The 27,355-nt window shown below is 50.0% G+C and overlaps 1 protein-coding gene across 3 annotated transcripts in view; it reads right to left on the reverse strand.

The window, feature by feature from the left end:
• The window catches only part of FANCA (FA complementation group A), a 33,599-nt gene extending 6,244 nt beyond the window's left edge, over positions 1–27,355 (reverse strand). For 2 of the 3 annotated variants that reach the window (XM_066557595.1, XM_066557594.1), the window contains exons 1-35: positions 27,316–27,355; positions 26,864–26,973; positions 25,933–26,005; positions 25,640–25,782; positions 25,242–25,337; positions 23,548–23,621; positions 22,478–22,590; positions 21,787–21,869; positions 21,316–21,349; positions 18,994–19,060; positions 18,212–18,324; positions 17,511–17,587; positions 16,883–17,024; positions 16,241–16,374; positions 14,795–14,905; positions 14,322–14,417; positions 14,180–14,239; positions 13,365–13,453; positions 12,888–12,948; positions 12,747–12,796; positions 11,622–11,698; positions 9,671–9,775; positions 9,025–9,176; positions 8,133–8,203; positions 6,945–7,044; positions 5,419–5,618; positions 5,187–5,283; positions 4,577–4,753; positions 3,570–3,643; positions 2,923–3,051; positions 2,422–2,488; positions 2,039–2,211; positions 1,661–1,766; positions 774–833; positions 351–455 (exon numbers count right to left, since the gene is read on the reverse strand). In XM_066557595.1, the coding sequence (XP_066413692.1) occupies positions 351–455; positions 774–833; positions 1,661–1,766; positions 2,039–2,211; positions 2,422–2,488; positions 2,923–3,051; positions 3,570–3,643; positions 4,577–4,753; positions 5,187–5,283; positions 5,419–5,618; positions 6,945–7,044; positions 8,133–8,203; positions 9,025–9,176; positions 9,671–9,775; positions 11,622–11,698; positions 12,747–12,796; positions 12,888–12,948; positions 13,365–13,453; positions 14,180–14,239; positions 14,322–14,417; positions 14,795–14,905; positions 16,241–16,374; positions 16,883–17,024; positions 17,511–17,587; positions 18,212–18,324; positions 18,994–19,060; positions 21,316–21,349; positions 21,787–21,869; positions 22,478–22,590; positions 23,548–23,621; positions 25,242–25,337; positions 25,640–25,782; positions 25,933–26,005; positions 26,864–26,973; positions 27,316–27,355 (3,459 nt within the window). The remainder of the gene's footprint in view (positions 1–350; positions 456–773; positions 834–1,660; positions 1,767–2,038; positions 2,212–2,421; positions 2,489–2,922; positions 3,052–3,569; positions 3,644–4,576; positions 4,754–5,186; positions 5,284–5,418; positions 5,619–6,944; positions 7,045–8,132; positions 8,204–9,024; positions 9,177–9,670; positions 9,776–11,621; positions 11,699–12,746; positions 12,797–12,887; positions 12,949–13,364; positions 13,454–14,179; positions 14,240–14,321; positions 14,418–14,794; positions 14,906–16,240; positions 16,375–16,882; positions 17,025–17,510; positions 17,588–18,211; positions 18,325–18,993; positions 19,061–21,315; positions 21,350–21,786; positions 21,870–22,477; positions 22,591–23,547; positions 23,622–25,241; positions 25,338–25,639; positions 25,783–25,932; positions 26,006–26,863; positions 26,974–27,315) is intronic. The other variant, XM_066557596.1, reaches the window with a different exon arrangement.

The following is a 27,355-nucleotide window of genomic DNA, read 5'->3' on the forward strand; positions in this document are numbered from 1 at the left end:
CCAAAACATGAATCCCTGTGGAAAACTGCACACAGGGAGTTACACACAGGACAGAGAATAAAACCTGGGGTTTTGGGGCATTTTGGTTGCTTGGATGTAACAACCAGCCCACACAGGGCATCAGAGACCAGCACAAGCCTCCCAGCTCCCACTCTGACACCGCCCCTGTGGCAGCACCCAGGAACCCAGGGCTGGGATCACTGGGACCCAGGGCTCAAAAATACCCTGGAAACACAATTTCCAAAGTCTTTGAGACATTCTGTTGAATGTTACACACTTGGATAGTGTTTAACTCTCTGAGCTGGAGCTGCATTCCCCCCAGATCAGAGCACCAAAATGAGATCAGTCACCGCTGCAGAGAGGAGCACCACGGGACACTTGGTTTGACACGTGGCCAGAGCCTCGTCGACCCCGTCTGCTGCATCCTCACAGTCCAGGCTGGCACTCAGCAGGCCCTGCAAGGGGACAAGTGACAGGATGGCTCCACACATCCCTGTGTGCTGCTCCAGTGCCTCGCTGAGCTGTGGAAACTAATCAGAGACAACTGTAGGGGTCAGCACGGCTCAGCAAAAGCAACATCTACCAACAGCTCCTCCCCGCACAGCTTTGCTGCATTGTATTGAAATTCAGCTCCAGCACCGCCTCCTCCTGCTGCTCCCCCTCATTTTCCTGGTTCCTGCTCTTCTGGGAATTAATCAAGAGCTCTCAAAAGGAGGGTGCAAAGGAGGAGAGCTCTGGCAGGGCCAGCAGGCAGAGGACAGGAGCAGCATTACCCTGAAGAAGTGAGCGGTGATGTCGTAGGAGAGCGCGTAGCCCCGGGAGCTGACGTTCTTCTGCAGGAACACAAAGACAGGGAAGCAAAATCAGCAAAACCATCGCTCCTTTCCCTTGAAACAGGATTTCCTAAGAGCATTTCGGGGCTCAGCCAGCACAGAGGCACCCCCTGGGACTGCTGAACATGAGCTGAGCTGGTGGGAGGTGGTTTGTGTGCAGGGCAGTGCCGGGGAGCTGGGCTGACAGCCCCTGCCCCAGGGTGGCAGCAGCAGATGGATCCAGTCCTGGGGGAACAGAGGCTTCTGGCTGTGCCCAATGGGACAGCACAGCAGGGCCTGAAAGGCCAGTCAGGATGAATAAATAGAAATCAGCTCTTCATGGAGCACAGAGCAGGGTCCTGAGGGACCTGCACGTCAAATGACCTCCTCCCAGAAAGCTGCAGGGATGTCCCTGGATGCTTCTCAGGAGGATGAGGAGGACCTCACTCTACAGCAAAACAGTTCAAGGCCCTGGCATGAGAGAGGGATTGGAGAAGGGCTCATGCTCAGCCCCTCCCAGGCCTCCACAGAAGCACTGTAAGTTGGTCTGTAAGCCACTTCACCAAACAAAGTGACTCCCAAGGATTTGCTCTTTATAGTGTCAGATGGCACCACAATTCCAAATGAAGTCACAGAATCATGGAATGATTTGGGTTGGAAGGGACCATGGGCAGGAACACCTTCCATAGACCAGGCTGGAGCAACCTGGTCTAGAACACTTCCAGGGGTGGGGCAGCCACACATTTTCTGGTTTGTTTGGATGTGACCTCCTTCCATAAATTCAAATTTAAGGTCTTTATCTAGAGCATTTAGCAAGGAGCAATCACCATTTGGCTCACAACACCTACCAGCTCAGAGTTCACAAAACAAAAGAAGCTGTCACAGTCCAGCACTGCTCTGCTCCCTTTCCAACACGTGGTGACCAGGGTGGATGCAGGGAGCCCCAGCAGAATCCTTGGGCAGGGAAGAATGGGACCTGAGGTTACTGCCAGGGGGAGAATCAGCCTCCCAGGAGGGTGTGTGACACCCAGGGCAGCTGGCAGCCCAGGATGGCACATGGAATAAGCACACAGCTAATTCCAGTGGGAGCCAGGGAATAAGTGTCCCTTGCACAGCTGTCCCCATGACATGCAGTGTCACTGTCACCTGCTGTGGAAGCAGAGGGGAGGACACTGCACACCCCAGCCTGCCCTGGAGGCATCCCCAGGGCTCAGGCCTGCTCTCACCTCCTGTGCAGCAGCAGCTCCTGCTGCCTCCAGAGCTGCTCTCCCAGGGCAGATCCCTGCTCTGGATCTCTGCCTGTCAGCCTCCCCTGGAGGAGCTCAAACACGAAGTGTCTCTGGGCAGCTGAGCAGCCAGGGAGCAGCTTTGGCCTGCACCTCAGCTCCAGCACCAGCTCCTGAGCAGGGGGTGGGGAAACCAGTGAGGGCCACGCACCAGGCTGCTCCCAAACCCCCTTTGCTTCTCTGAAGCAACCAGAGACCAGCAAGAAAAACCCCTCCAGTCCCCACACCTCGGCTCACAGCTCAGAGCCTCACCAACAGTGAGCCTGAGGGGATTCTCTGGTCAAGTTCCAGGACTAAACAGCCACCCCAGAGTGTGGAGTCACCTGCAGCCTGCAGAGGATCTCGGGGCTGAGCGACGTCCTCGAGGGGGCACAGGCACCCAGGTCCAGCCTGAAATGGGGACACACGAGGCACTGCCCCTGCTGGCCCAGGGGAAAGCAGAGCTCAGCACAGTCAGAGCTTCAGAGGAGCACAGAGCCCAAACACTGTGCCATGAATGAGCTGTAGCTGAGACAGGGGCTCTCCTCCAAGCTCCCTCCTGGTTCTCCAGCTCCAGCCACGGCCCCGGGGCATTGCTGCCTGTCTGGCCACACAGAGCTCAGTACAAAGTCAGCTTTAAACACACAGCCAGACAGGGCCTCTCTGTGGCTGCAGCCCCCGAGCTCTGCCACCCACAGCAGAGCCTGGGAGTCACCCAGGGCCACCTCCCACTGCCCCTTCAGCCAGAGCAGCAGGGAACGGTGGCCCCAGCCCCAGGAAGGGACAAATTCCCAGGGCACAGCCTCAGGGCCACCCGCAGCAAGGGCAGGCATGGCCCTGAGTACCTGTGTGAGGAGTCCAGGATGGCATTGAGGATGACTCCACAGGCCTTCTCCAGGTCTCCATCACAGCCACCAGCAGCAGAAGGTGCAGGGAGGTACCTCTGATAGATGGCCCAGTAATGGAAATCCTGTCTGCAGTGGGGAAAAGGAGGAAATCTGAGGGAATGCTGCCCTTCCCTTGATGTAGAGGGAAGCTCACACATCAAGAGTGGTGAGTGATGTGAGCTCAGATAAAGGCCCCAGGGAAATACAGACATAAGGAGTCCTCCAGCAGACCCCACCCAGCTCTGGCTTCCAGCATCTGGGAGGGTTTGTGACAAGTGGCTTGGAAGGGCTGCACATGCAGGGTGAGCCCCACAGAACCATGGCATGGTTTGGGTTGGAAATGACCTTAAAGCCCATCCAGTCCCAGCCTGCCATGGCAGGGACACCTTCCACCAGGCCAGGCTGCTCCAAGCTGGCCTTGCTCAAGTGGAAACACGCACACACCTCATTCCAGCAGTGCCTGAACTCAGGACAAACCCCAGCAGGCAACAGGCATTTGTATCCTGCAGCAACTGCTCATTTACTCCCTGATCCTCAGGGCTTTTCCCTCATTTGGATGGGACACTCTTGGACCATTCCCTTCCAGCAGAGCCCCTTGGCCTTACCTCTCTGAAGCAGAGAGAATGTCCTTTTCAGGGCACACCTCCAGCTCCAGCAGCAGCCACTCCCTGAAAGACAGCTGGGAAAAGCCAGGATTTAGGAGCAGGGAAGCACAGCAAGGGAAATAACTTGTGCAGAGCACAAAACCCACCTCACTTCATCTCCAGACACAATCCCATGTGGATTGAGAGACATGAAACAAGAGACATCAACCCAAGGAGGTTCCTGTGCTGTTCCTCTTACCAAAAAATTAAAATTCAAGTTAAAACCAAACCCTGCTGGCCTTCCAAACTCCATGGGATCCCATGAAGCCTGTCTCACACCCCCACCTCTGACATTTCCAAACACACTCAGCACCTCAGGCCCAGGCACCAGGATGAACTTGTGTTATTAGAAATGAAGGCAAAATGAGGCAAGGCCCTCAGTCAGACAGGGTGAGCACCAAAGGGAGATTGGAACACAGCCCTGGACACTGAGCCAGGCACAAGGAGCCATTCCAGGAACACCACCAACCCCTCTGCACAAACTGGTTCTAGAGGAAGTAGTTAAAAAAAGAGACTCTGTCAAATCAGAGACTTTGCAAGGGTGGCACAAAGGGAAAAGCTGGGATGGTTTGAGCCAGGCTGGCTCAGGGGAACATTGCCATTACACAAAGCACCAGAAAAGCAAGGATTTCCAGTTGTTTGCCTCTCCACCACTTCCCAGAGAGCACAGCAGGGAGCAGGGTGATGGACAGGCCTCTGCTCTGCACTTCCTGAGCTTGCCAAGCCTTTCCAAGAAGTAGGACACAAAAGTTTTACCTCTGGTTTTCTCTCTCCACCTTATCATCCCCATCAAACAACACCCAGCCCACACGACTCAGCTGTCAGACAACTCTTCAGGTATTCAGTTCTAACTTTCAGGCACTAACTTCTTACAAGAAGCTTTTAATCACCAATAAGGAAACTGCAAAGGGCAGATCTAAAAAAGTGAGAATTAGAGGGTGAATGTGGGTGATGGAAAAGATTCATACCTGGAATGCCTTTTCCTTCAAGAGCTCCTGGAAACCTGCTTGCCTCCACAAGCACAGGCTGGCTCTCCTGTGGTTCAGAGAGGGGCAGCACAGGGAGCTCCAGCTCAGGGCACTTTTGGCCTCCTCACACAGGATTCCCCGAGCCTCCAAGCTCAGCCGTGGCACCAGGAACTGCAGCTGGAATAAAAACAGAAACAGGAGAGCTGCAGCTGGAATAAAACCAGCAAATCCTGCACCTGGAATAAAAACAGGAGGGGCTGCAGCTGGAATAAAACCAGCAAATCCTGCACCTGGAATAAAACCAGCAAATCCTGCACCTGGAATAAAAACAGGAGGGGCTCCGGCTGGAATAAAACCAGCAAATCCTGCAGGAGGGGCTGCAGCTGGAATAAAACCACAGTGTCTGCCCCAGACCCATCCCCAGAGCCACCTGTGCTTGTGTGCAGCTGCCCAGGGAGCAGAGGCACCCAGGGCTAAGAGGGGAGGGCACAGAGATTTATTTCTACTCTGTTTTCTTGGTGAAAGTGACGTTTGCACAGGGACCTGCAGCAGGAAGTTGGGCTGAGACCGAACTTTCTCATAAGTTACAGCAAAACTTTTTCCCTTTTACCTTTTTAATCAGGCCAGGAGGAATCAAGGCACAGAAATCTTCATGAGAGCAGGAGGAAAACTTGCACATCAGGTAAGCTGCTGCTGCAGTGCAAAACCTGAGAGAGAAAAGGAAAGAACTCCATTGCCTGGTGGGTTCAACCACCTCCAAAAGCTCTGGAAATCCTCCAGGGGAGCCTTCCCAGCACCCCAAAAACCTTGGGCAGCAGGGAGGGGGGGATGCCCCACCTCACCTCAAGCAGAAGACAAATGACTCTTCTGTCCTGCACACCAGCAAGGAGCTCCAGTACTCTGAGACAGAAAGGGCCTTTCCAGGAACAGCCCGAGAGGCCCCAAAATCGGCTTCCACTGCAGGAATTAAAGCTCTGCATTCACTTAAGTGGATCACAAAAGCTGCCAGTCCTAAAATGTGAGCAGCACCCAGGGAAGGACCCTGCGAGGTAAAAAACGTGAAGAGCAGGAAAGATATTTTTGGTAACTTTGTAACATTTCCCTGGTAAAATTCTTACCTTTTGTCTCTTTGTAACATTTAAAATTTTATTTGACACTGTAATGCTTCACTTGTATTATTGTAACATTTTGTTCCAAAACACCTTTCTGAAAAACCTTTTTTTGTACCAAAACACCTTTCAGAAAATACTCAGACTTAGTGAAGGAGCAGAACATTGTTTCTGATCCCCAGCAGTGCAGCAAAAATCGAGCAGATGAGAGACAACCCACAGCAGAACTGGAGCTTTCTGTAATGCAGGAACTTGAAATAATTCACTGTAAATTCAGGTTTGGGGACTCTCGAGGCTTTTTAGCCTCTCTGACAGCTAATTTCATCTATCAGCCTGTTATTTTCACCCTTGCAATATCACAGGGTAGAGGGAATAAACCAAGCAATTCTTTAATAACAAAACCCTGCAGTGCTGCAGCCCAGACAGGGGTACCTCAGCTTTATTTTTAAACTTTTACAACTGAATTATTCAACGTGGAAGCTCAGGAATGAAGCATTCTACCATTTTTCTTTTGTCTCTTCCCTAAACTTGCCTATTTTAGCTTCTGTTCAAATGTCTCAGAATGCATTAACCTTCCACAAGCATCGTTTCTGTAGGGAAAAATTCCCCTCGTGTTCCTGAGGGCAGCTTCATACTCCCTGACCAAAAGAGGGTATTTTTGGAGGTTTTTTTTTTTTTGGTTTTTGGGGTGTTTTTTTGTTTTGTTTTGTTTTGTTTTTTGTTTTTGGAGGTTTGGTTTTTTTTTTTTTTTTGAGGGGTATTTTTTTGGAGGGGTATTTTTTTGGAAGGATATTTTTGGAGGGGTTTTTTTTGAGTTTTTTTAAAGGGGTGTTATTTTTGGAGGGGTATTTTTTGGAGGGATAATTATTTGGAGGGGTATTTTTTGGAGGGTGTTTCTTTTTTTGAGGGATATTTTTTTGAGGGGTATTTTTTTGGAGGGGTATTTTTTTTGGAAGGATATTTTTGGAGGGGTTTGTTTTGAGTTTTTTTAAAGGAGTGTTATTTTTGGAGGGGTATTTTTTGGAGGGATAATTATTTGGAGGGGTATTTTTTGGAGGGTGTTTCTTTTTTTGAGGGATATTTTTTTTGAGGGGTATTTTTTGGAGTTTTTTGGTTTTGGAGGGATATATTTTCGGAGGGGTATTTTGTTTTGGAGGGCAGTGAGGTCCCCCCACAGCTCAGCCCAGACAGGTCCATGCCCCCAGGTGAGGAAATGGGGAAGGATGGAATTCTGCAGGATTGCTGGCTGGAAAGCTGACCTGGTGATAAAGGAGCTGGCAGAGCCTGGCCAGGAGTGCAGGCAGGAGATTCCTGTGTCCACACATCATCTTCACCAGCAGGGAGAGGCACGGGCCCTGCCTGCAGCAGGGGAAACCACAAGCTCATTAAACCCATCCCCAACACAGGAACAGGTAATTAAAGATGCTTAAACACCCTGGAGCTGCTCCAGGCCTGTCTGTAAACACAGCACAATTATCATTCCAGGGCTCAGAGCAAGGGGCACCTTGGGGTACCTGGGCAGAGCCCCCAGCCTCACACAATGGATGGCACTGTGGGCACCTCAAACCCTTGCTGGCATCTCCCATGGCCAAAGTGGCCTCTGGGGGGACAATAAGGACAGGAGGAGCTGCCTGGGGCACAGGTGAACAGAGGCACAGCAATAAACGGGATCACAAAGCAAGAAGGAACTGCTGTGGCAAGGCCCTGCTGTAAAACAGGGCAGGGAGGGATTTTCCCACCCAGATAAGAAAACCCATCCTCAGAGCAGGCCAGGTGGGAGCTGTGCTCAGACACCACTTCCCGGGACTCTGTTTGTCACAGGGAGTTTTCAGTCAGGTTTTTCACAGTGATTCAGCTCCTCCAGGGCAGAGCAGTGCAAGAGAGGGAAGGATGCTCTGGCTGCCCAGGCACAGGGAGGGCAGCTGGGAGCCCAGCCAGCTCCTCAGCACGCCCTTGTTGCCCAACAAAGTGATCTTCCACTGACATGCTGCCCATGAGGTTTACAGGCTCTGCTCCAGGAGGAGGAGGAGGAGCTGAGCTCCAGCTCCAGGGCAGGCACTGCTGCCTCTGCCCCTCAGCCAGCCCAGAGCCCACCCAGAGCCCACCCAGAGCCCACCCAGCCCCTGCCAGGGGAGGAATTCCAGCACCAAAGGGATTGGCTCCACTGCCATCCCCCACCCAGAGCCCCCAGCACTTTGTGGGGTGTCCAGCCCTGGCACAGAGCACAGAGAGACAAAGGCCACTGTGCTGAAGGGATCTGCAACAACCAAGAAACTTGTGTTACGCACTGCTGTGCCTCAGAGTGCATTGGTTCTGGGAGTGCAGACACTCCACCTGCACTGCCAGCCTGGCACCAGGGCTGGGAACAGCCAGAGCCCCTCCTCAGCCCTGCACAGGGGCTGGAATTCTGTTATCACCCAGTTTGGGTTCTCCCACTCCCATCTTACCTGTCAGGAGGGTTGAAAGAGGAAGCAGCTAGTAGGGTTTGGCAGAATGATGTCAGCAGAAGATCAACAACCTGAAATAAAGAGCACCAGGAATAAACCTGGAATAAACCCCACACTGCTGATTCCTGCTTGTCAGGCTGCATGCCTGAGCCTGGTTTTCTGCTTTGTGTGTATTACATTTCCTGACACTAAAACAAGGAAAGAAATTGGTCAATGAGATTCACTCCAAGCTGTACAGGTCTGTGACAGTGTTCACAGGGGTCTCAGGTTGAGGGAAGAGACGAGGATTTGACTCCATGTTTCAGAAGGCTTGATTTATTATTTTATGATATATATCACATTAAACTATACTGAAAGAATAGAAGAAAAAGTTCTCCTCAGAAGGCTGGCTAAGCTAAGAATAGAAAGGAATGATAACAAAGGTTTGTGGCTCTGACAGAGTCTGAGCCAGCTGGGCTGTGATTGGCCACTGATTAGAAACAACCACATGAGACCAATCCCAGATGCACCTGTTGCATTCCACAGCAGCAGATAACCATTGGTTACGTTTTGTTCCTGAGGCCTCTCAGCTTCTCAGGAGGGAAAAATCCTAAGGAAAGGATTTTTCATAAAAGATGTCTGCGACACAGGTCCACTGCCACTAAGGATGGAAAACTAAGCCCATAACAGCCCAGGAATGACCCCAGCACACAACAAACACCCAGGCAAGGCTGCTGAGGAAAGCCTTTTAGGAAATATCCCCAGATCCCATCATCCAGCAACTTCCAGGTGGTTAAAACCCAGGAATAGTCTGTGCAGGGAGAAGTGCATTTCCTGCAGACAAAGCAGCCTCTCCCACCTCCCATGCAGATGCATTTCCCTGCCCAGCCCCACCCGGCCAGCTGGTACTCACCCTCTGGGGACACCCTGCCAGCCCCGGGGCAGGCACGGCCACCTGGAGCAGGGAATTGCAAGGGGCAGCCTCGCTGTCCTCGCTGTCCTCGCTGCCGTCACCCAGGGCACCGCGGAGTCTGTCCGAAACCACGGCCAGCTGAGCGGCCACCTCTGTGGGGACAGGGGGACCAGGAGAGCGGGTGTGAAGCGTTCACAACCCCCCACAGCAGCAAGAACAAGCAGAATACAAACTTGAATCAGTCAGAGTCAAAGGATGTCAGGAAAAGCTTTAATAAGCAAAAGATGTTGGCTGGGACACGGTGGATCAGCATCCTCAGCATTATTTTTTTACTAGTACAATTACCAACACACCCCAGGAGCAGTTTTCACCAGAGGGGAAAATGCTTTCCAAAGGGGCCCAGTCACCAGGTGAGCCCCAGGAGTGGGGCAGCAGAGATTGGTGTGGTTATCACAAAGATAAGCCCCAGATGAGGCAGGGGTACATCAGACATTCACATGTACATATTCACAGCTGGAAGGATTATCAACTCTGAAGGATTACCAGGTGCCAGTGGCAGCAGCTCCTGCTGTGCCTTTGGCCAGCACCAGGCACACTTTATTCAGGCAGTTTTTGGGACAGTCGATGAGAAGCAGCTCCCTCATACCTTCCCACTGAGCCTGCTCCACAACCAGAGTCCTGAGCTCAGCCAGTTCAGCCTTCAGCTGCTCCAAAGGCTCCTTGGAATGGCTGGGATCTGCATTGGAGTCATCTGGACAGGGAGGAGAGGAAATGCATTCAGCAATCTCTGCCTGCACTTTCTGCAGGAGCAGAATTTACTTTTCCTGAAGCTTGAACCAAACCCTAAACTGTCAGTCTGCCACACACAGAGCTTTGTTTTTACACTCAGAGTGTGCTATTTAATTAATCATTTATGGGTTTATGCCTAGTTGCAAAAAGGAATTCGGTTTTTAAAGGCGAGAGGCGAAAAAGTTTTGTTTTCAGAGTTTTCTTCGCACTTCCTTTAGCTCTGCCCCTCACAGAAACATTTGCTGTCCTCAAGACTGGGGTCAGGCTCAGAATGCAGACAGACATTACAGCATGGGTACAGCATCAGCTTCTCCAGATCTCCCATGCTACTCTGCCTTCTTGTTTAAGAGAAGGAATAAAAGGAAATTCCTTTTCCCACTAGAAAGAGATGCCAGCAGTGACTGCCACAGCCCCAAACCCCCCAGAGTTTGTTAGGCAGGAACAGCTCCTTGTACAGGGGCCAGCAGCAAGACCAGCAAACAACAAAGCAAACAAATAAAAACCAAATAACAAATAACAATATCAATTGACATTGATACTGGCTGTAAAATGAGGTGTTGGAGCCCACTGACACCAGTGTGAGCAGGATGAGCACTGACAGCGGGGTCTGGGGCTGCCCAGAGCTCAGCCCTGCCCTGTGTGCCGAACCCGGGATGGGGCAGGCCACAGGGACAGGATCAGAGCTCAGGGCACAGGAGGGGACAGGGCTCAGGCTGCTCAGGAGGGCGGCACAGGGCCCGGGCAGCGCCACCAGAGCCCAGCGGCAGCGCGGGGACCCTGCATGGCTGCCGGGACCCTGAGGGTCCATCCCAGCAACAAGGGATCCATCCCATCCCATCCTAGCAGGGATCCATCCCAGCAACAAGGGATCCATCCCATCCCATCCTGGCAGGGATCCATCCCATCCCATCCCATCCCCTCCCATCCCCTCCCATCCCATCCCATCCCATCCCATCCCATCCCATCCCATCCCATCCCATCCCATCCCATCCCATCCCGCTGCACATCCGCGGTGCCCGGGGCTGCCTCTGCCACGCCTCTGCAGCCACAGCATCCCCAGGAAGCCCCAAAGGCCCCAGCAGGGCTCGGCCACACATTGATCTCAAAATCAGAGCATGAATCTGTAAATTCTCCCCACCACGCTGTGGGGAGCCTCCCTGCAGCCCAGCCTGACCTTTGCACTGTGTGCAAACCCTTAGAAGGTGTGTTTGAAGCACCCACTTGCTGACAGGAACAGCAGAACTCATTAAATATCCTCATTAAATACCCTCATTAAATTTCCTCATTAAATATCCATAGTCCTGCCCAGTAAAGCTGCAGTGCTGGGGCCCGGGCTCACCTCCCACCCAAACATGTGCAAAGCAGGAGCTGCAATCCTTTCCCAGCCCCTCCTGCCCCCCCAGATCTCCCTAATCCCCTCTCAGAAGAGGATGCCAGGGCAGCACAAGTGTCATTGCCCAGGGGATCAGCACAGCAGGCTCCCAGCACAGCAATCCCCAGCCCAGGCTGCAGTGCTGATTCATGGAAAGGTCTTGGGGGTGGAATTCAGCCAGCTCAGGCTCAGGCAGCATCTGCAGCCTCAGCACAGAACAGGGCTCCCAGGCACTGCAAAAATCCCACCCAGGCAGGGCTGGCAGAAAAAGTCATTGCAGGAGTAAGAATTGAACACCTCAATACAACATTAACACTTATTTATGTGGATTAAATACCTATTCAGCCATAAATCTTTGAAAATGTTCAATTCAGGAGGGCAGCAGTGGAAAAATTACCATTTCACATTGATCCATAGTAAATGTTGCATTTTTTACCTTGTAACACCTTCTCTTTCATGACATGACAGGCTTGCAGGTATGTGGAGTACAAGTTTGAAGGTATTTTGTCAGCTCTGTGAAAAAGAAGAGATTTATTACCCTGCATAACCACAAACTGCCTTTATTAAATAAGCACAAACAACAGCCCTTCTGTGAAATGTAATTAGAGGGACTCTGAAGCATAAAGAGCATCTGAAGCATTTTTAATCATCTGACATGGGGGGGCAGAGATTTCTACCCAGGGCTCTCACAGCAAGCATTGCACACGTGTAGCACACACAAACCCAGTACTGTACATGCCATTAATTAATCTTTTCATGCCTATTTCATATCTAGTTGATGTCCAAGATCCCATAAGAGTGTGAGCTGTGAGATGCAGCACTCACAGATGTAAAACATGAACGTGCTGAGGCCAAGGTGTGACCTCCCCTCTGCAGGGCAGGCACTCAGCGCTAAGAGCACTCCCAGGAGGCTCCCCAGAACTCAGCTGCTTCCCCTACTACTTTAATTTCACTAAATGATCCAGCCTTTAATTTTAGAGCCAGACTGGAATGACAAGGCAGGGCCAAGCACCTCATTTGCAGGCAGTGCTGCAAACATTCTTCCTTCATGAGAGGTTACAGAGGAACTACTGGATGTAAACTAAAGCTGCTCCTGCAGTGCAGAAAAGCACTTTGAAACATGCAGGCAGGGCAAGCTGGAGTCCTGAGAGGGGCTGTGTCCTCCTGAGGCATCACCCTGGTGCCCCTTGAGCATTAGCAGACATTTCAGTCTCATCTTTCACTCCCCCTTTACCCCCTCCCAAAGAGCCTTTCACAGAGGGAGCTCCTGTTCCTGGGGAAATTTTACATTCAGCTGTGTCCTTCAAGATTTGCATAAAAATGTACCTGGCCTGGAGCCAGAAGGGCTCCCAAATAATTGTTTCAGTGGCCAGAGGACTGATTACACACCTGAAGACTACACAGATAAACTCCTCCATGCACAACCTGCAAGCCATCAAGCCCTGCCAAGAGGTTGGCTGTAACCAAGGTGTCAAAGCCTCTGATAATCTGATATCAAATGTCCCCCCCCAAAAAAAAAAAGCCCAGCAGCACAGAAAACAACACTGGGATGTGTGAATACCTCTTCAAGGAGTCTATAAAAGCCATTCGTCCATCTGGGGTTTTTGGGAGCTGCAAGAGAGGAAAAGGCAGGGCAGGGGCAAATTATCTGTGTACAAACACACAGCTGATGGGAGGGGAAAGAAAAAAGCCAAATACTGACCACACGGGGCGTGAGCAGAGCTGGAAGGAACCAGGAAGTGTAATATGGGCGTCTGAAAATGCTGAGAAAATAAACAGAGCAAAGTATTAACCATGCCAAAGGTCCAAAGGGCCATCTCCACACCTCAGGAGCTAATTTGGCTCCTGCAAATACAACATGCCCATGGTAATGTGCATAACCACAGACAAACCAGGTTCAGATTAGCCAATGGTTTTAAATTTATTTCATTTTGCTTTTTATTGTAATAATTCTGGACTTCTTTTGCACAGGGGAATGTGCCTTTTCACTCTCCCCACAAATGTCCTCTATTGAGATGACTCCTCAGGAAGTGGGAAGAGCTTCCCCAAACCTCCCTTGCTCACATCCTCAATTTTTCTTGTTTCCTTATTTTGATTCAGACTTGGCTTCTACAATGATTGTTGTTGTTGTTATTATGATTCCAGCTAACCCCAGGGGGAGCTGAGAAGCACACAGTACCTGGCTTCTATCACAGAGGTTGGGATCTTCCTGGTGCTCTCAAATATCTGAAGGGCCTTTTCCACATCACGGAGAGCCTGGGCCTGGGGCTGCCTCACAGGGGAGGAAGATGTGAGAAACCAAGGGTGATGATGAACTTACCCTTTCTGCTCTGAATGTGCTGTATTGTGATTCTATTTCAGTTGTACATGTGGAATTAGGACACACCCTCTCCACTTCCAGCCTGTGCCTGCAGGCAGAGGCACTGACACCCCGGGTTTCTCTCCTTTGAGTTGTAACACACCTCAAGCTGCAACAAGTTTCTCAGCTGACAACCAGACCAGACTTGGAAAAATTAAATTAAATCCTCACTTATGCCTGTGAGTTCATCACAGGACTGGGTTTCTTGTATTATATTCAGCTACCCTGCCTACAGCCTGTATTTAATGTAATCATGTAAGTGAGGCCTCTTCCTCTGATCCAAATGTAGGAAGGAATAATAAAGCCAAACACTTCCTTATAAATTATTGTTGCTACCCAAAATTTATCACGAACCACAGAGTGTAGAATCCACCCCCAAATCTCCTTTCAATACCCACACTTTGGTCCCACACCACAGAGATGGAGTGCTCCACTGAAAAGAATCAAGATATCTGTAAAATGTGACTCCATGTAAACTGGGGAGATCCTGCATTGATGGCCACCAAAACCTCTGGCTCAAAGCTGGAGGCTTGGCAGCACACTCAGCTTTGGAGTGGCAGGAGGGTTGACAACCTCAGTGCTTTTCCAGAGGGAAAGGGATGAGTGATGAGAAACCTGAGACAGAGCAGCATTACCTGCACGGCCTCCTCGGGGGCAGAGAGGTCTTCATAGAGCCCCATGTCCTCTATGGCCACCTGGGGAGGTCAGAGGTGCAGGTGGTCACAGCCCCAAAGGGTGGACAGAGCCACAAAGAGCCCTTGCCCAAGCTCTGCTGACCTGGAGGTCGGCCAGGCGCGTCTTGGCCAGGCTGATGTAGTCCAGGAGCAGCGAGCGGTGCTTGCTGGGCACACACGGGGGGAACATGATGTGCACCTGGAGGGGGAGAGCCACAGCCAGCTCTGCCATTGCCAGGTAAAATTCCAACTCATTCTGACTAATTCACCTCAAATTCTCCCCAAAGAAGGTGTTATTGCTGGGTTAAGGATAGATCATTTTCATGGCAACTGACATGATTCTTCCCAACTACAAGCAAACAAAAATCAGTGAAGGGCTCAAACTTAATTCCATGAAAGGAATTCTCCCCATCAAAAAAATAATCCCGTCCTTCCTTATTGCAGGAAGAAAGGGGTTTGAATAATGAACCAGAAGTAATGCAATCGCTATAACAACATTTCTAATGAGCTGAACCTACTGAAAGGCACAAGGACAGTGACTCTGGACCTAAAACATCTCAGTCAGCACCTGCTCACCTTCAGGTATGGGGCAGCTTCAAAGGGCACCAGCTCTGACAGGAACTCCAAGAGGAAGACCAGAGATTTCTTACTGCTCCCGTGGTGGCCACCAGCATTCCCAAAGGAAGCCTGGATCAGGGGAACATGGCAAGGCAGCCTTGCAGTGTGGAGAGAATCCTCATCCAAGCAGTGCCACAACCCAGCACTCCAATCCCAAACATCCCATTTCTGTCAGGAGAACCTTTCTGGAGAAAAGTCTCCAGAGAAAGTTCATAGAATCATGGAATGGTTTGGGTGGAAGAGACCTTAAAGACCATTTAGATCCAATCCCCTTCCACACCTTCCACTTCCTATCCCAGGCTGCTCCCAGCCCTGTCCAGCCTGGCCTTGGGCACTGCCAGGGATCCAGGGGCAGCCCCAGCTGCTCTGGGCACCTGTGCCAGGGCCTGCCCACCCTCACAGCCAGGAATTCCTTCCCAATGTCCCATCCATCCCTGTCCATTGGCAGTGGGAGCCACTCCCTCTGTCCTTTCCCTCCATCCCTTGTCCCCAGTCCCTCCCCAGCTCTCCTGGAGCCCCTTTAGGGGCTCTGAGCTCTCCCTGGAGCTTCTCCTCTCCAGGGGAGCACCCCCAGCTCTGCCAGGCTGGCTCCAGAGCAGAGGGGCTCCTTTGGATCATGGTGATTTACAGAAGCCTCTGTGAAAGTTTGCTGCCATGAGAACACCCGAACAAGGCACCTTTGAGATGCACCAGAAGATTGATATTCATGAGGGAACCACAAATCTGCAGGGTTCTACACAGGTTTATCTGGGCATTCTAAGGAAAACAACCAGTCTGGGGCTACAAGAACACAACCAGTTTACCTTCTGATACCTCCTGGACACTCTATCAGCCAAAGCTGAGCTTAGATTTGCAAACTCACACAAAGGAATTTCCAGGTTGAATTTGCGTGGAGATTTGCATCCCTAAAATACCCACCTGGCTTAGTTAAAAGCAACAAGCAATTATCTGTAAGGTCAAACACAGCAATTACAGCTGCATGCAAACCTCCAGGAAACAGGAATGCTTCCTCTGCCATAACCCCCAACTTATGCAATAACAACAGTGCTGCTTATCAAGACACTGACACCCATCCAAGGGGATGATAATAACAGGAATTACATGTCTGCATTCCTAGCAAATAACTGGAACAGGCAAGGTGGACTTAAAAGATGAAAGGAGGGAAAACTGGGGAAAACCAAATAAATTTGTTCTTTGCAGACACAAAGGCAGTAATAAATATTCAATCATTCCTAATATCAATACAATCCCTTGTACTTTACTTTTTTATTTTTCTTCCCCTTTCTCATTCCTGTCTATCCTGTCTGGGACAAGGCTCCCTCCACACAGCAGAACATTCCTTATGCACAGGTTGCCTGACACAATTAAAACAAAGCTCCCCAGCCAGGCCTCACTGAGTCTCACCTTAAACCACTCAGAGTAAGGCATGAAGACAGCAGGGCCCTCCAGAGCAGCCTGACGAGCAATCAGGAAGGCAGTGATCATATTTTCCATGTCATAATTCCCAAAGGCCTTGAGCAGGAGATGGCTCAGGAGATCTAGGAACATAAAACAATAACCTCACACTTTGCTCCTGACAACAGTGCTGTGTATTCTGCAGAAAATGAAGAAAAATATCTGAGATAAAAACATGAGGCAGGACATGTACTGCAGCCTGGAGGACCTCTGGGGTCTGATTTTATTTTTTTATGCACTTTCAACTGTCAAACACACTTGGATTCCCTGCAGAGAGTCCAGCACTGGGATAATTAGTAAGGAATTCTCACAAACAAGCTCTGCTAGCACAGGTGAGCTAGAATTAAGGTTCAGTAATCACTATGCCAATTAATGATGAAGGTAATTATCAAACCACCACCCTGGGCTGTACACAGAGTTAGAGAAGTGGCAGGCACGAGGCCTGGCATTCCCATCACCAGAGACATGGGGAGTCTGGTGGAGAGGCAGATGTCCTGTGCTGCTGCTGCTCTTTCCTTGCAGGACCCCCTGTGCTGACCCCTGCTCCCCCCCAGCAGCAGGGGCACACCCAGGCTGGCAGTGCCCACCTACCCTTGAAGAGCTGCCCAGCCTCAGCCTGGCACACCACCAGCGTGGACACACAGGACAGCACGTGCTGCCAGTTCACCTCGTGGGTCTCCAGCACCTGCTGCAGCTGGCAGATGGATTCCTTCACGCTGAATGCCACCAGCAGCTGGAGGAGGGAGGGCAATTCCTGTTAGCTGGGACATAGAGCCGCAAGAAAGAGGGGAATACACACAAGATTGACAGGCTTCTCTGAGACTTTATCAGGCTGTCCTGCAGCTTTTGGATCAGCTTCCCAGGCCCAAATGTCAGCCTGGACTGGAACCAGCACCAGCTACAATAAACAGTAAAATTCCCATTCTTTCAGAACTCATGTCTTACTCTGTACCAGTGAAAATTCACATCTCCACATTCACTGTAGCAGTGAAAATTCACATCTCCAATCAGCATCTTTGTTCTCATTAATTGCTTTGCACTAGCAAAAACCACTGTTGTTCTTTTCCTTCATGCTTCCTCCTCCCAGAGCTTCTGGTGACTGGTTTGGATGCTGCAACTGGACAATGTTGCACTAATTTCCAATAATCTGATGTCAGGTTTTCCAGTGGAAATAAACCCAACATAAGACAGTTCTCTGGGTAACACCAGGCAGAGGTACCTTGCGATACAGAGCGGTAAGCAGGGGAGAAGTCCTGGTAAAGCTCCACTCCTTCTGCATCTGGATGGCATCAGACACTGCACCCACAGAAAGAAAACAGCAGCAGGTTTTACAACACCCAAACACACAGGCTTCCCTCTAAAAACTGCCCAGTGGAATTCTGTCTCCCATCAGTCCTTGGAACATGGGGCTGTCGCACAGGGACTGGGCCATTCCTTCATGGCTCTGTCACCCCTGAGCTGTTTTTGTGATCCCACCTGTGTAGGCTGACATGGCACATGCACAGAGAATCAGCAAGGAATCAGCTTTTCCCTCATTAACCTCTTTCATCTGGGAGCCAGCAATGACACAGCTCTCCCACACAACAGACGAGCAGCTCCAGCTCACAGCTCCTGGGGACTGCACAGTAGATTTCATAGCTCAAACATATTTCTTCCCAAAAATATCAAGCTTCACGATTACTGATCCAGGATTAGAACCTTCCTGCCCAAAATTTTTTCCTGAACTATGACCCTCAGGTGATTTTTTTTGCCTGATTTGGCACTCTGCCTATACGGACCCCAGGAAGGAGCTGAGAAGCCTGGAGGCTGCTCTGGCTCTGGATCCTCCAGGCTGGGCCCCACTCAGTGTGAGACAGAGCTCTGGACACATCTGGGAACACCTGGAGACACCTGGAGACCCCTGTCCCTGGCCATTCCCACCTTTCAGCACAGGGTTGTAGGTGAGAACCTCAGTCAGGGTGTGTCTGAAAAACTGCCTCAAGGAGTCTGGGTGAGCCACACTTCCATAAAGGGGCACGTTGAACACATTCAGCCTGCAAAGGACAAGGAGATACCAGAAAGTGTCAGGAGATCAGCCAGGCACTGATTCACTGTTATCAGCCAGGTACTGATAAATATGATCCACCAGCTGCTGATGAAACAGGAACAGCCAGGTGCAGCTCAGGGGGAATGACTGATTTTTATCCTACATCCATCTTCTCAAATTGACACAAATATATACTTTTTGGTGTGTATTAAAAAAAAAAAAACCAAAACAATGAATGGTTACTCAGCACTCTGTAGCCATCAGATTAAATGTGAGTCTGAGGGGTATCCCTGCATGGGGCTGAAGGTGACATGTACAAAGCAGTTAAATGAAACAAGTTTGGAAGCAGGAATTTGAGGTGATTTCACCTTCCAGGCGTTTCTGCTCAGAAGCAGTGAGGAAACCTGATGGGGAATTTCTGGCATGACAAAAGGGAGGTCCAGGGTTGGCTCCAGCACTGCCAGAATCCACTTTCCTACCTGGCCCTTATCTTTTTTACAAGCACTTTTGTCTGCACATATTTTATTAGAGGAGAATGCCAAGCACAAATAGCACTGGGAGAGGTGGGGGTGTGTGTAAATAAGTAAAAAACACCCCACAGCATTGCTCCTATTTCAGTAAGAAGTGCAATAATGGATACAAACCTCCCCCTGACGCTGTTTGGAACGTTTCTTACCAGAACCTCACAGCTTGCACCATGGAAACATCTTCTTGCTTCTCTTTACCGACAGCATCAAGCACCCCTGGACCCCAAAACACACAAAAACCCAATGAGAAAAGAACTATGACAAAAAGAACTGTGTAAACCCCACATGGGAATTAACGGGAATCAGCAATTTGTGCCCCTTTGCAAAGGTGACCCGGCTAGGGAAATGTGCAGAAGCCACTCAGCAGTGCTAAATTCTTACCAGATTTTCTCCAAAGTGACACAGGGACTCAGAAACTATTACCACTGACCTTGAACCAATTTAAAACCATTCCCAAGAACATGCTAATAATGAAGCCATCTAAAAACGCATGTAAATCAGGATTTCATTTCCAAACCCAGCCCCAATGAGTGTGAGCACCGTGCAGCCTGTCTGGAGGCAGGGATTTGCACAAGCTGAATTAAGCACCCTGCAAACCCCGGTCCAGACAAAGGGCAGGCTGGGGGAGGGCCACGCGTTTGTAATGTGCCATTTGCATGGCAGGAATTCCTTTAAAAGCTCCATCTGCCCCAAAAGGACGGGTAGAGATCAAACAGGTTGGCAGCTTGCGCAGCGCGTTGTCTTGGCGATGATCAGCCCACACCTCTCCGAGCCCACAGACTGGGAAAGCCTTTGCTTTGCAGTTTGCTGCAGCAGCACTTCTGCTTTGTGCCACCCCGCCTTGAAAACCCTCCTCTTTCAACTGTTAAAGGAGCTTGGTTTGTGTATTCAAACCATTTCGTTAAGGAAAAAAAAAAAAAACCGAAAAGAAAATGTACTGAGCAGGGGCAGCGAAGCAGACATCCCTCACATGCCACCAGAGCTTTAGGATGTAACACTCTCCTCTCCTGCTGAGGAATACTTTAAGGTTAAGTAGGGGAGAATAAAGCAAAGGAGATAAACTCAGCTTATCTTCAGGCCCAGCAGTTCAGCACTGCCAGATCATTACAGTGAACACATTGCTCCCATGCTACTGCCAGCCTGTCCTTCTCCCCCTGGGAAGGTCTTTACTAATAGGGAATTCTTTTACATTAAAAATCCTAATGTTCTCCAGAGATTAATGAAGTGGGACCCCTCAGAGGTGACCCAAAAGTATGGAGTAATAAAATATCTTACATAAACCTGCTGGCATGCATTTTGCAGGCACACAGGCTGCGCAAACGGGAAGGGCAAATGAAGAGCAGGATGCAGACTCCTGTCTGCCTGCCAACAGCCTGCTCCTCCTCCTCCTCCAAAATCACTACTCCTCTGCTCAGAAGGGTTGGTTTTCAACTCTTAAAGGGCCACCTGAGATGGGATTCATGCATATTAAATAATAAAGCACTTGCAGCTTTCTCTTTTTAGAAGAACTCGCAAGGTCTGTGAGCATCTCAGCGTACAGACAGTGCTCCCTGTGAGACCTGGGGCAGGGGATGGGGCTGGCAGTGCCCATGGGGACGGAGGGAGGTGCCCTGGCCTGGATGGGGTCACCTTACAGCCGAGAGACAGCAGCAGCCTCTGCAGCAGCACGAGCAGCAAAGGAGCCAGCAGGGAAAGCAGGAATCGCTGTCACTAAGGAGACAGGAGTGACAGCAGCTGCACTGGCAGGTGACACCAGCCAGGGGTGTGTAAGGAACAGGAAGGACAGCAGCAGGTACAGCATCTCCCCGTGAGGATCAGCTGTGACACAGGACAAAAATAACCCCATGTGAGTGAGTTTAGCCTTTCTGCATCAGGATTTGCTGGTAAATCAGGAGCTGCTGCACTGAGCCCTCAGCAGAGGCAGCAGGGCAGCTCAGGCCAGGGCAGGCACGTTGCAGTTCATGAACACTGGTGTTGAAAGACTCCACACCTACACCAGATGTCTTGGCTCAGAATAAAAATAGAGGTTTCAGAAAACATTGGTCTGCAAATCCAAACAGTGAGTCAGCAAAAGGACTCAATGCTGTCACCTCAAAGTCTAATTTACTCGGCAGAAAAAATAAATCTAAGCAGCAAAGCTGATCCTGGCCTAACCTCTGTGCTCCACCTGCTTCCAAGCAAACCTGTTAAAAATCAGCAAATGGGGTCAGGTATCTATATCATGTTACAGTTGGGAGCAGAAAAAAAAGTAGCATAAAAGGCAAGAAATTATCTGCAGTGTCTGGAGACACTTCAGGAGAACGACAGGGAAAGCAGAGGCAAATAAAATCAGTGACATAAATATTATGCACAACAGCACAGACAAAGCAGCCAGGCAAAGGATTTCTCCTTAGGGATTCAGCAGTGAGCAAGGAATAGAAGTCTTGGAGCCAGCAGTGGCTGCACAAAGCTGGGATCACAGCAATACTCACATGCCAGCATCCTCTGTAAGACAGCACGGCAGATCTGTACAAAATTGACAAATTAATGGATTTAGAGTTTCAAAAGGCTGCAGTTCAATGCAGAAAAAGTAAATTGACTCAAAGAGTTTTGTCCCTCTTAAAGCTTCACTTTGACCTTAGGCTGTGCAACAGAACAGATAAAATAGACAGAAGGGCAGCACTTTCCAACCTTACAGCATTCCACGTCTCATATTCAAATGAAACACCCAAGCAATCCAGGTGAAAGGGAGTTTAAAAAACCCTTGATGTGCCACCTTGGAGCAATTCTCCATACATAAAAATCTCAATTCTGGTTTCACCATTTCCCCCACTCCTGCACCTGTACCAGCACCCTCTCCTTGCAGCTCCCAAGCCCTGAATTGTTTGTACTCAGCAAGAGCCAGAGATCAATGGAATTGCTTTATTAAAGCACCATTTGCAGCCAGCTTCATTTGTCCTTACGTAGGCAACCTTCTGGAATTCCACCTTCCTTCCCAGCTCTGAAGGCTGCTCAAAGCCATTCTGAACAAACACGATGGCAAAGTCTGCAGACCAAGAAAAAAAATTGGTGTTTCAGCATCCCCTCTGCACACAAGTCACCTGCTCCTTCCCCTCCACCTGTCCCAACAGGCTCCACTAACAGCAATCATTTACTGTCCTGGAGTAAAATTATTCCCAGGAGAAAGAATCCAGAACTTCAAGGATTATAAAGTCTAAAGGATTTGCAGTTGTGCTCCATGGCCTCTGCAGAACTCAGAGGAGCTGTACTTGACCAGCTGCACTGGTCCACACTCAGACACTGGAGAGATGTTTTCCTAACCAAACTAAGAAAATAAACAATAGAAATGGACAGGGGAGAAATGGAACTCTGAAATATTTCTGGCCCAAAATCTCTCTGGGATTCTGCAGAGTGTCACAGTGCCAGTGTGTCATCCCTGAACCACACCCCTCACAATGACACTTTCTTGGGTCACCTTAACTCTAAGGGATGGAAAAATTCAAACCAATCATTTTTTAACAGGAGAAAATTTGTTACATTTGCTAAACATATAAAAAAATACATTCCCCAGAGAAATGAGGTTAGGAAACACAAAGTGAGGCCTGCATGGTTCCACCTCTGAGGTTCTGCCCTGCACCCAGCCCAGGGCCTTGCCTGAGAGAATTCTCTGTGCCAGCTCCATGTCCCCACAGGAGATGTCCCCAGCCTGCTCACAGAGGCCACAGAGGCTGCTGCAGAGCCACTCCACTGCTGCTGGGCCTGCTGGGCTCCTGCAACACAAAAGCACCTTCAGTTCAAGCCCTCCTGCTTTCTGTAAGGCTTGGCTGCCTCCACCTGTGCCCTCTGCCCTAAATCTGCCACTTCCTTTATTTAATTTGGACCAGCACATTTGCTTTACAGTTGCTTTTTATATTATTTGCTTTATAAAAAGGCCCCACAACACACACACCTATGCAAAGGAAAAGTGTGGGTGAAATTGTGCATCCAAGTATTTCCTCATCCCTGACATGAAAGTTTCCATTGGGAAACCTCTGCTAGAAGAATTTCAGTTCCAATGTCTAAGACACTCAGATATAGAAGCTTCAAAAAAGAAATTAAATTCTTAATCTATGCCTTTGGTTCCCTTGAATTGCTTTCATTGTGAACAGACAAGTGAACCAATATCAGAACCTAGAAAATCACTGGGACACAATAAGGAGACAACCTGAACTTCACAAATGGGTGAGTTGCTAGCTCTGGATCATGGAATAATGGAATGGTTTGGCTTCAAAGAGACCTTCATGTTCACCTTGTTTCACCCCCTGCTTGGGCAGGGACACCTTTCACTAGAGCAGGTTGCTCCAAGCCCTGCCCAGCTTGGTCTTGGACACTTGTTGGGGGGCAAAAAATAGAAAACCAAAATTCTAAGACCAACAATTCTCTGGAGATTAACTCTGCCAGACCAAAAAGGTGTAAGATTTGGTGAAGATGGAAGCACCCACCTTCTGCAGAGCAAGACTTTCTCAAGTCCAGTTGGTGGCCACCAAGGAGCCACTGCACTGAACTGGGCTCATTACCCCAGAGTAACCCCTGAGCCCAGAGCAGCTCCTAAATCCTGCTAATCTGATCCCTGGCCAGCACCTGACCATATCCTCACTCCAGAATACTCATGACTAATCCCTGATTATGTCCCAATAGGCTTTAGGGGATCAGCTACATCTGCAGCCCCCCAGGGCCCTGCTCACCTGTCCAGCAGCTCTGCCAGGCCCACGATGTCACTGCTGTGCAGGTGCCACACGGCCTCCAGCACCAGGGGCTCCTGAGGACATGGCAGCAGCAGGTCACAGCCTGCACTGGGCACTCAACATTTGGTTATTGCACATGGTACATGAGAAATAAAGCTGAATTCTGTTTATTCCAACCATCCAGCATTAAAATTGACAACACAGCAAATACCTGGTGATGAGAGATTGTATTTTCTAGAGATTTTGGGAGGTTTAGGGTTGTAGATGCATCATCATTTAAATTTTTTGTGGACAAGTAATGAATATATTCATCTTTTCCCTCTGGAATAATGCTGATTCTGCAGATTTAAAGGAGCAGGGATACCCCAGGAAACAGGCAACATGACTCAGGTTCAGGTTTTGCTGATGCAGATCCAGATCCAGATTTGAGAATTGTCTTTTAGTCTATTAACTGCTTATTAGTCCCTGTGGAACAAGATTGTCACTCTCAAGTCCATATCCCAGCAGAGCTGGGATTGCAAGAGACTGCAAGGAGAGACTCTGCAATCATCCAGGCAGAAAGGCTGATGGACACAAAGGGAAAATGAACAAAAATCTGCACCAGGCACCACTCCTGTGTGGGTGTACTTGCTGCCCTGTAACATCCCTTCCTGCCCAGAACAGCACATCCAGGGGAGTCCTGAGCCAGCAAAGCAGCCCTGCAGGGTGCACCTGGCAGGGGAAAGGTGCAGCAGCAGCAGCTTCTGATCATTCCAGGCACAACCAATGCCTCCACAAAACCTCCCCACCTTGAGAAGGAAGAGGCCTTTGGGAGCCTTGGGCACAGGGAAAAGCCAAAGCCCCAGGAGCTTTCTGCCATGACCAGCAGCTGCCTCTCACCCTGACCCCAAACTCGCCCACATTCTTTGTCTTCACAACCTAATTCTCACTGTAACACCCTCAGTTGCAGTTATCCCATGTCTGCCCCAGGACCAGGAGATCCTAATCAGCCTGTGAAACACACAGGTTCTATTTTCAGCTCAGCAGAGGATATCTGAGACCAGAGCACAGCCCTTTATCTGGGCAGATCAGCCTTTCCTCCTTCCCCACAGGAGCAGTGAGGAATCAGAACCCTCCCACTCATAAAAAGCCCTTGACTCCACTCACAGCACCACTTGTCTCCACAAAATACACCCAAGTGAAATCAAGACATCCCATCTGTGAGGCAGCACAAGCTGTTATCTGCTATCTGGTTTCTTCCTCTGTGCCCTCACTTTGCCTTATCACCATTCCCAGGTAAACAAAGCGGAGAGCCAGGATGCCAAAGACACTTAGAATGTTGCTGGCAAAGCACACGAGGGCTCTGGGACTGTCTCACCCCACAGTCAGCTGGGAGTTTCTGCACTGGACCCCAAAAGCAGCACCTGATCACCACAGTGCTGTCAATGACCCTTTTGTGGCAGTTCCCAATGATTCAAATCATTCCAAACCTCCACTGAGCTGAGAAAGCAAATCCCACTGCAGACACAAGGAAGTTCCCACTGAACTTGCTTTAAAATAAACAGAACAACCAAAAAACTCCCACCATGTGTAATTCAGCTCATGCTTTTGGAAGGTCAGGAAAACCAGTCATTCTCAGGAATTCAGAGATGCCACATCCCATGGATGAATCCTCATGGAGTGTAACACCACAGTGCTTCTCCATGAGCTCTCACCTTCATTTTCCACATTTCCTGGCAGAAGAGGGAACGACAGAACATGTTGTTGGCCAGCAAATCCTTCACCGTCTGAAGCAAGCAGGTCAACCTCTTCTGGCATCGCCCCGGAAATGAAGCAGAAATAATTTCCTTTGTGAATAACACACTCCCAGAAAAACAATTTGTTGCTTTGCTCTGTTTGCTGCTTTTTAAAGGGTCAAATGATGGAGGGAACTCAGGGGAAAGGCCTAAACTTCTCTTCTTTTTTATCTTGTACTTCTGCAAGCAAATCGAGCACCTCAGTGAATAACTGTCCGCTCGTGTTTGGGGCTTAATCATAGCAGATGAACTGGGCTTAAAGTGAAACCTAGCGGTGCTGTTTTGTTGCTAAATTAAAGATAAAGCTTTTCCCTTACTCTCTGGTCGGAGTTCAGCAGTGGGACTCTGGAAGGGCTGGCAGGATCCTGGCAGATCCGCTCCACGTTGGCCACGGCATTCTTGGCTGCCAAGGTCGCTGTGGGCACACCCAGCTTTGAGGCCTGTTCCTGCAGAACAGAGACTAAACAGCAAAGCACAAGACTGTCATCACCAGGCAAGCAAGAAACAAGACCAGAACAATAAAAAAAAGTAAAACTGGGGTCGCACATAAAGGCAAAAACTGAATATTGAGGAAGGGTTCTTCCCCACGTCTGGCCTGGTAGGTGCTCACCTATAAATGACTCTGGTGACACTCCCCGGTGCTCTGCCCCATCCTGCACACCTGGCTTGGCTGAATCTCCCACCTGGAACACAAATAAAACCTTAAAACTCTTAGATGTCTGTCACACACATTTCCAAACCTATCCCTGCACTGCGGGAGCAACTGAAGTGAAATTAACACAGAGCTCCCAGGTGGGAGTGGAAAAGCACAGATTTCACCTTACCAGAGATGTGTGCTCAGTTATTGTCAGTTTATTCATAAAAAAGGAGATACAGGTCAAAGTTCCTCATCCCCAGGGACCAAAGGGCTCAGCAGCAGCACCAGGAGCAGAATTTCTATAATCCTTATCTTTCTGTGAAGCCATGTGGCCATAAATATTTGATGAAACATGTCCAAATGTTGGATCATTTTCTAGTTAAATCCCCTTTTTCTTTTTATGAAGGGAAATATTCTCAAGAGAAAGACAGATCCTGAACTGTGGGAGATATTTGCATTATCTGTTGTAACTGTAAAATCAGTGTGTGAGGAGAGGGAGAACACAGCTGAATCAGAACAGTGGATCAGGATAAGGCTGTCATGAGGACAGTCATTTCAGCCAGACGTGGTTGGTAATTCAGAGGAAAGCCAAGTCTCTTCTGAATTGTCCTCCCTAGATTCACAAGAAGCCAGTTCTGACTCAAAGGAAAATGTGCTGGATTTCCCTTTGTCCCAAACCATGCTTAACCATTGTTAGCCTGTAAAACATTGATGGAGAAGGGCTAACGATCCCATTTCTGTGACATAGAGCTTTCAGCCTCATCTTACTCCTATACTGCAGGTTTTTCTCTCCAGGTACCATGGAGCACTGTGTTCCTGGGACAGGGACTCTACAGCCCACCTCCAGCTGGGCTCTCCCACTGCCCCAGCTGGGCCACGACCCCCTGAGCTGTCCCGTTCCTACCTCCAGGAGCAGCTCAGCCAGGTTCTGGTGCTGGTCCAGCAGCCGCAGAGCCGCTCCCTGGAGCTCTGCTCCGCTCCCAAAGGGGCTTCTCCTCTTCCTGGCTCTCCCTGCTGAGGAGTTCGGGTTTATTGAGCAGCGTGTGCCCAGGGCACCCCAAAACCACCTCCCGCTCCTGCTGCTGGGGATGAGGGCACAGCGGGGTGTGAGGGAAACACACGGGGGCCTTGAGGGCAGGGACTGGAGGATGTACGAGGGCAGATGTTGTGTCCCGGGGCACGGCGGCTTTGAGGAAGGCAGAGCGGGATGCATGGAGCGGGACACGTGGGCAGAGGGAGGGGTGTGTTCGGGGAGAGAGAAGGGGTGTACGAAGGCAGAGGGGGGACATTCACCCCCGCCGTCCCCTCCGCTGTCCCCGCGGAGCTCGCCCCGGGCCCGCCCCGGCCCACACGTACCGAGCAGGTCCCGCCAGCTCCTCCCGCCCGCGCCCGCCAT

This window comes from Molothrus aeneus, chromosome 11, assembly GCF_037042795.1.
Source record: "Molothrus aeneus isolate 106 chromosome 11, BPBGC_Maene_1.0, whole genome shotgun sequence".
Lineage (NCBI taxonomy): Eukaryota > Metazoa > Chordata > Aves > Passeriformes > Icteridae > Molothrus > Molothrus aeneus.